The 8,625-nt window shown below is 41.1% G+C and overlaps 1 protein-coding gene across 2 annotated transcripts; it reads left to right on the top strand.

Annotated features, from left to right (window-relative positions):
* The first annotated feature begins 41 nt into the window (after positions 1–41).
* Positions 42–4,149, top strand: LOC127612089 (uncharacterized). 2 transcript variants are annotated; one of them, XM_052083069.1, is made up of 3 exons: positions 43–309; positions 598–755; positions 829–4,149. In XM_052083069.1, the coding sequence occupies exons 1-3, from the start codon at positions 132–134 to the stop codon at positions 1,531–1,533; spliced, it is 1,041 nt and encodes a 346-aa protein (XP_051939029.1). In that variant the 5' UTR covers positions 43–131; the 3' UTR covers positions 1,534–4,149. The 2 variants fall into 2 exon arrangements, with proteins under 2 accessions (XP_051939030.1, XP_051939029.1); XM_052083070.1 differs by having other exon boundaries at positions 42–755.
* Positions 4,150–8,625: the final 4,476 nt, after the last annotated feature.

Below are 8,625 nucleotides of genomic sequence, written 5' to 3'. Positions count from 1 at the left end.
GATTTTTGTCCTCATTCCACACCAGCTGGTGGCAGCATTTGTCTTCCATCATGAAGCCAAACGAAAGAAGAAGCATAACATAATCGTCCGTGGGGAAGCAGGCGCCACAGTTTCATAAAGAACGAAAAGATATGGCACATTTTCGTGGTCAGATTCGGGGGCCACACTGGGGCGCTAAAAGGGATAACGTACTAATAGATTTCTGGAAAAGGCACGAATGTTTGTTTAATTCTTCGCTGGAGTCTTTCTACGACCGGGAAATGAAGACAAAGCTGTGGTCCGAGTGTGCCTTGTTGATTGGGAAATCTGGTATGATTGAGTTACATTGGAAGAAAACATCTAATGTTAAATTTTGTCCTAATTAACATAGACTAAATGTCTATTGGACGCCGATAGCTTTGTGGGCGCATTTTGATAACAATGATTACTCATATTGCGTGGGGGAAAAAACGCCCTTCGGATAATTATCAAAAAGTACATTTGTTAAATTTCTCCTTAACATAATACAATGTATTGTGTATCTTCTTTGACCCGTTATCATAAGAGTCATTCAGTGTACATTTACCGTGTTTGACTCTGCCTTCTTCTTTACTGAAGTAAGTGATGTTGTGAGAAGATCACGGTCCCTGCGGACTCAGTATGGAAGGGTGTTATGGCACCCAGAGAGGGTAATTACTTTTCAGCAAAGGATGCTGAGAGAGAAACTGGATTTTCTGAGACCTTATATTGTACGAAGACGAGGCGATTCCTATCCGGTAAGTAGAAACCAACACACTGTCTTCCTGCAAATGTTTGTTGATTTTGATTTTCGAAACAATTTTGTTGCAGGAAGACAAGTCTGACGATCTTGAGGACGATGAGGGAGAGATTGAGACTGAGGGAAGAAATGATCATGAGACGGGTACAAATACGTTTGGGAGCGCATTGGATGCTGATGATGCTGGGCAAGATCCAAATGAGGAATTTCCATCCGAGGCATCCACTTCAAACACTTCTTCCTACGGTGCCAAAATACAACCTCATCTTGCAGAGACCATGTCCTTGAACTTTGAACCTCACGATGACAAAGGTTCACCTGATGTTCCGGATCAATTAACAGCAAATCTCTCAAATCAGGATGTATTAAACCAGTTTGTCAACGTCATGATGGCAGATATGCGTCAGATTAAAGACAACATGGTGCTTATCCGACTTCGAAGAGATATCACTGATCTGGTGTTCAAAGCAGTGGAGGAGGACATGCAAAGACGTAATCCAGTGCCCTTTATGCAGCCAGGTGAAACTGCACAACTACCTAGTTCCTCAAGGCCTCAACAATGCATGCAGAGGGTTTTGAAGAGAAAGAACTGGGGACCTGTCAAGCACATGAGGAGGCTTTGCAGAATCCAAGCAGGTCAAACGCTTGAGGAGATGAATGGAAATATCCCTCAGGCTATGATTCAGGCTTCAGATATCAAATTAGAAATAGATCCACATTTGGTTAAGGCAGAGGATGAGACACTTAGGACTGAAATGGGTCCTCGAGCAATTTGAGTACCTTGGTACAACAACAAAAAATGCTCGAGCCATTTTTTTCTGCCTCAAGTAACCGATAATTTACGTATAAACTGTCAGGAAGAAGTCAAGCCAACCTCAACATTTGTTCATGCTATATATGACAGTAACACACTGACAACGCAGTAAGAAGGCCAACTTCGAAATAAACCATATGATGTCAATGCCCTAAGTGCGCTTTTATTTTGAAGTTGTTCCTGGCAGCGTGTCGCCAGATAACAGCTATTTTGAATTATTTTTCAGACTGTGTTGGAGTGGGGGAGGGGTTGTTTTTGACCGTCACAAACATTTGCTTCTGTTGACGTTTTCCCGAAATAATGTTAAGTCACCAATTAAAAGCGCAAAGAAAAAACAACTTAATTATGCTGACACCCCATTGTACGGTGCAAGCTGCGCTAACGGGTAGCGTCAAGTTAATAGACCAAAAAGACTGCACACTGATGCTTACAGCCTGACACAGTTTGAGGTTCCCAATATCCCTATTGAACACACTTGCTGTTCTTTTACATTCCCGTCAGTCTCCTTGAATGGCTGTTATTCAACAAATCATGTTAAAAATTATAAATAATGTTGATCAGGAGTAAGGACATGTCATAATGTCATAGAATGGAACTTATCAAAAATGAACTTCATTTGTGATGACTTGATATTTAATTTGATACCCTAACCGGTACAAGATACAGTAATCCCTTGTTTATCGCGGTTAATGGGAACCAAAACCACCCGCGATAAATGAAAATCCGCGAAGTAGCATCCAATTAACATACACAGGTAAATAGAGCAACATATACAGTACTGTACTCCATGTATATGTCAAAAAATTTAAATCATATATATATATTTTTCATGTTTGAAAAAATCCGCCATGCAATGAACCCGCGATAAACGAACCGCGAAGTACAAGTGCTAATTTCTGATACAGCTCTTGCATTGAATTTTATTAGTCCGAATGTGGTATTAAAACTATACCATAAATTCGAAGCCGGGTATATATATGAATTTCAAAAACTTCAAAGAAAAAATGTATTCCGTAATACATTACTGTCGACTCCAGTGTTTACTTGTCAAAGGCTGAGAAGCAGACACGAGGACTTAAATTCTTACGATAGTGCAGATCACATGATAATGCCAACTGGAGTATCACCAAGCTCATCTTTCCAATGTTTATGTGATGATTTCAAATCTCTTGTACAGTAATCCCTCGTTTATCGCGGTTAATGGGGACCAAAACCACCCGCAATAAACAAAAATCTGCGAAGTAGCGACCAATTAACATAAACGGGGGAAAAAAATATTTTTTTTAAGTCCGCAAACGGTCTGCGAGAAGCTGCAAAACAACAGCGAGTCACATAGAGCAACATATACCGTACTGTACTCCATGTATATGTAAAAAAAAAAAAATATATATATATATATATATATATAATTTTTTTTAAAATATGTTTGAAAAAAAATCTGTGATGTACTGAACCCACGATAAACGAACTGCGAAGTAGCGAGGGATCACTGTATACAAGTGCGTGACCAAACAAAGTTGTTAATTTAAACTAGGCATGGGCCGATTACTGGTTTGACAGTGTCCTGTGGATTTAAAAAGTCAAGGTTTCAATAACTGCCAATACTGACCGTCATTGGTCATGAGTGCTTTTTTTTCCTCTTTTGTGGGGACATCTAAGCAGGACACAATATTGATGCATAGTTGAGTAGCTTGAAGTTAAATGCATCCAAGTAACTATTTTTCCCCCTTCTTCTGTGCAAGCACTTACTCATAGAAGAGGAGGAGGGATGGAAAACGTCCAAAGAGAAACTGCAAATATGGTTGACTTTTGGCTGCAATTCAGGGGCATTTTCTTTTTTTTTTAAATTGTAGCAGTGGATACTGGTTGGACCCAAGGACAACATGAGTAGCCCACACGTCTGTTCTAAAAATAGCTGACCAGTGATGGGCCACTGTGACTTCTAAAGAAGAATTAAAACTGAAGTCATTAGTTTATTTATTTATTTAAACTTAACATGGTACATTTATTCTTTATCAACTACTGTAATGTCTTCTATATTTTGTTTAAAAATGAAATGGATTTTATTCAGTGTGGGTTGAGGGGATGCAGATTTTATTTCCCGGTACCCAAATATTTAAAAAAAACTAAAGGTCATTTTAGAGATGTAATTTTAATTCAGTATTACCACCATATTCTGGTCACGGTTATCATACTGTCAGACTCTTAATATTGGCCCAGGCCTAGTTGAAAATGTTTAGAAACATGAAAAGCAGCTGTCAAACATCCCATCATCAGAAGCCAAAGAACACTTGTCATTTTGTAGCGACAATCTGAGAGTATGCCTTTATTAAAGAAAATATTTTTTATTCTCAAAAGGCTGTTCCTTTTGATAATTTCACCCGTCATTCTTAAAAATAAATTGGGTGAAAGAAGTTGTTACCTCTTTGGTTAGCAGGGAGGGATATTTATTTTTAATCTCATCTCACACGATGCTTAATACGGTTGCCATAAATGCCACCTGTCCATAGCCAAATATGAAACCTGTAAACTGTGCCCTATTTTAGATAAATAAAGTTTGCTCATTGGATCATTTGGAGCTTTGATGAGTAAATGTCTGTTATTTATGCTTTTCAAGGTTTTATTAAGAAAATAAATTATTTTCCACTACAGATATGGCGCCATTTTACATTTTTAAATGAGAAGAATTTGCAGATTGCAACATGAACACCTACAATGTTATAAAATCTCTTTATGAACTGCCTATGTTTTAGATATGCTAATTTATATTTATTTTGTTATTGTTTAAATATTTACATTTGACCTTTTGTAATTTCTGTTCAACATTTAAAACTTGTACTGTATTTCCTATCGAGGGGATGTGTTTTTGTTGAGGAATGGGAGCTGTCAATTTGCTCTTGGCCCTTCCTTGCTTACAGATTCTTTTATCTCTCTATAAGGTGGAAGAAGACCCAACACCACATTGTCTTTTCTTCAGTTTATCACAACGCAACACGAATCGATTCGGGCTCCTGTGAGTCTCAGATTTCATCAGGAAGCCCCGAGCAACTACAGTCACACGTACATATAGGCATAGTATGTTAATTATGTTAAGTAGGGGCGGGCAGTCCTTCCCCGTATGTAAAAACCTGAAACAAAGAAAGTCGAGCAAAGTTCAATGTTGGCATTTTGACAAAGTGCAGACCATATCTGCTGGTTCACAGACCTTGAGACGAGGTTTACTCCTCGAAGGCACTTGGCAGCCTTCAGGGACTTTTACGAAGTGGGAGGCGGAAAGAATATAGCCAGGGGGCTGTTAATCACTCAAGGGGAATTAGGGCCCCAACTTCACCCTACACTCTTTGTTTTAAGTACAAGCAAATGTTCAGGACAGAGACTAGTGTCAATAGTTCTCATAGCAAGATGAAATTCATCAACAATGTTCTACTACTACTTCTAGCGGAATAATTCCTTAACAGTTTTCTTGTTCAAATCACTGAACCAATTTAGGCATCATTTCTAATTGTTCAATAGGCCAAACAAACAGAATTGGAGACAAAATATAACATGCTCTCCCCGGGCCTGCGTGGGTTTTCTCCGGGTGCTCCGGTTTCCTCCCCCATTCCAAAAATATGCATGGCAGGCTGATTGAACACTCTAAATTGTCCCTAGGTGTGAGTGTGAGCGTGGTTGGTTGTTCGTCTATGTGTGCCCTGCGATTGGCTGGCAACCGATTCAGGGTGTCCCCTGCCTACTGCCCGGAGACAGCTGGGATAGGCTCCAGCAAGGGTCGCGGGGGGTTCAAGCGGTACCGAAGATGAATGAATGAATGAATATAACATGCTGTGATGCAGACTCTGTAGTGATCTGTTGTGGTGAAGGACCCCGGCCAAAAGGCAAAGCTCTCAATTTAGCGGTCGATCTGCGTTCCTAGCCTCACCTATGGTCACAAGCTGTGGGTTGTGACCGAAAGAACAAAATCCCAGGCGGATACAAGCGGCCAAAATGAATTTCTTCTGCAGGGTGTCCGGGCTCTCCCTTGGAGATAGGATGAGAAGCTCAAACATCTGGGAGGGACTCAGAGTTGAGTCGCTGCTCCTTCTGGCAGAAGTTCCTGGGATGAACCTTTGCTTTGGACAAGATGGATTGTTAAAAGCTGACAAAAGCAAACGTCCTTGGATCAGTTCTTTACAAAACGCCAGGAAGCCCCACTTCTGAGAGAGAACATGAACTAAAGAAGGGGGGGAAAAAACGATGACACAGTTCAAAGTGAAATGAACATCATTTTTATTCTTTTTTTTTTCTTTAGATCATGCATAAGTCTCATTTATTGTGCAGTAAGCTTCTTCTTCTCGAGTCACTACGTATCATCAGATGATTCCAGGCCACTGTTGGATGCATTGTCTGGCATTCGGGGTTAGATCAGCTAGGTCCTCTTGGGTACAAGATGTCGGGAGGAGTGGGCAGACAAGGAAATGTTGCATGGTCTGATCCTCTCCACACAGACAAGAGATGTCGCATGTCTCATTAAACCCCCACTTTATCAGATTTGTTTTGCATCGGCCAACAGCAGTTGTCAAGCGGTTACGGCAAGACCAGAGTGGCTATGCTTCATTGGCACCAGATGGAAGAGATTCGCATGGCCTGGTAAAAGACACTGTGTGTGGGGCTTGGCTAAGATGTTCTGTCCACAGAGCGACACGCTGCTTGTCCGGATCTCTGTCCAGCGCCTCTACAGCATAGGTGTCAAACTCAGGTCCTGTAGGGCCGCCGTCCTGCATGTTTTCCAAGTCTCCCTGTTGCAACACACCTGATTCAAAGGAACAGGCTACCGCAGAGCTTGCCGATGATCTCATCATTTGAATCAGGTGTGTTGCAACAGGGAGACTTGGAAAACCTGCAGGGCAGCGGCCCTCCAGGACCTGAGTTTGACGCCTATGCTCTACAGAGTGCAGGCAGCTATGCCTTGATTTTAACCTTTTTGCTGTTGGCTCATGATTGTAGAGTTGGTGGCGGGTGTCAGTTTCTTGTCTCAGTTTTCTTTCTGGGATGCAACTGTCCTCCAGATGCTTGGTGGGGCAATCCCAATGAGTAGGTATTAAGGGTGTGGAAAATAATCGATATTAATCGATACATCGATGCGCACGTCCGCGATCCGAGTGCATCGGCTCATTCACTGGGTACGACGCGATTGACAGGTGAAATCGCGATTCATCACGATGCATTGATGGGTATCGGTGAAATCGCGATTCATCACGATGCATTGATGGGTATTGGTAAAATCCGATTCAATCGCCGTTTTATTCATGTTAAACGTCACATATCTGCCCTTTCCTAGGCGCATGGAATGCACCATCATTGCTTTGCGTTTTGTGTTGAATACGGACGGTAGCCGTGCGTCACATACAGTCCAGTACACAACGAGCGAAACATTATGGAAGTTAGCGCACGCAGCAGCAAGGAAACTACTATATTTAATGCAGCCGCAACATTCAAATCTTATGTTTGGAAATACTACGGCTTCGAAAAGAAAGACGGAAAGCTTGATAAAACCTCCGTAATTTGCAAGGAATGTCGCACTAAGAAGCCATACAACGGCAGCACCACAAATATGCAGACCCACTTAAACCGATGGCACCAGATCACCGACAAGTTTCCCTCCCGCTTCCCCGCCCAGTTCCTCGTCGGACACCGGAGAAACTCTTGGTAAACCAGGTCAGGATCAGTAAAAAATTGCCTCTTATTTTGGGAGTCCGCTTGCAACTCACTGTGACCGCGCAATGGCTATAACTAAGGCCACTGCTTATTTCATATGCAAAGACCTCCAGCCTTAGCGTGGTGGACAACGAGGGTTTCAGACAGCTCGTGCACGTTTTGGAACCCAGGTATAAAATACCAGACAGGTCTGTGTTCACTTACAAACATATTCCCGATGTGTACAACAAAGTGAGAAGTGAGATTACTGTGTCGCTGAACAGTGCGCAAAGAGTTGCACTTACAGTAGATGGGTGGACATCTTGCGCTATAGATTCATATATATATATATATATATATATATATATATATATATATATATATATATATATGAATATTTCATATAAGACACTCAGTGAGAGTCTGTGTTTACACTATAGCAACAGCTGTGTCTCAGGTGCCAAATTGTTTACATTTTCTTTGCACAAAACCCAATTGTGAAAGGGCTTAAATAAGTTGTTTTACAAGTTCTACTCTTTATAAGGAATAAAGTGGTATCCTTTTTGTAATACCATACTGAATTCCATCTTTTTAAAAGCTTTTTTTCCTTTGCTTATTTGCATCATGTTTAATTGCACAATATCGCAACAAATTGCATTGTATCGTATCGGATCGCATTGATTTGAACTTAATGTGTATCGAATCATATCGCATCGTGACGACGGTGAAACGTATCGCATCGTATCGCCAAAAAATTCCATGTATCGTTTAAGTATCGCATCGCTGGCAGTGGATCGTGATGTGTATCGAATCGTCCTCAGTGCTGAGATTCACATCCCTAGTAGGTATAGGTCATCAACCTTTGTAGTTGTAGGCTTCAAGCAGCCAGTGACAGCACGGCAAGCAAAGTTCAGCACAGCATCAACCCTGGTGGTATGGGCTGATCTGCACCAGACCGGTGATACGTACTCCGCTGCAAAGAAGCATAAAGACAACACTGTTCTACGTACTATCTTGGCAGTAAGCTAATTGTAATATGTATTTGTTACATATTTTGATGCATTATTATGCTTTACGAAACATTTTTGTCTGAATTGGGGGGGGGGCATGGAGCGAATTATGGCATTTAACATGGAAAACGCGTCCCTACTTACAAAATGTTCGACTAAAGAAATTTATTTCAGAACCATTTAATTTCGAAAGTATAGGTGCCACTGTACATGTTTTTGAAGTCGCCCGCGTATTTCGTCTTATTATACCATACGTTGTATGTATAATGTATAATAAGACGTCTGAATATTTGCCATATAATAAGAAGACGTCAGTGGAGTTGCCATACTCATCGACCTTCTGCGCAAATACATTACTGTACTGTAGTACA

This window comes from Hippocampus zosterae, chromosome 12 (genome assembly GCF_025434085.1).
Source record: "Hippocampus zosterae strain Florida chromosome 12, ASM2543408v3, whole genome shotgun sequence".
NCBI classification, from domain to species: domain Eukaryota; kingdom Metazoa; phylum Chordata; class Actinopteri; order Syngnathiformes; family Syngnathidae; genus Hippocampus; species Hippocampus zosterae.
This window is presented reverse-complemented; position numbering and strand designations above follow the sequence as displayed.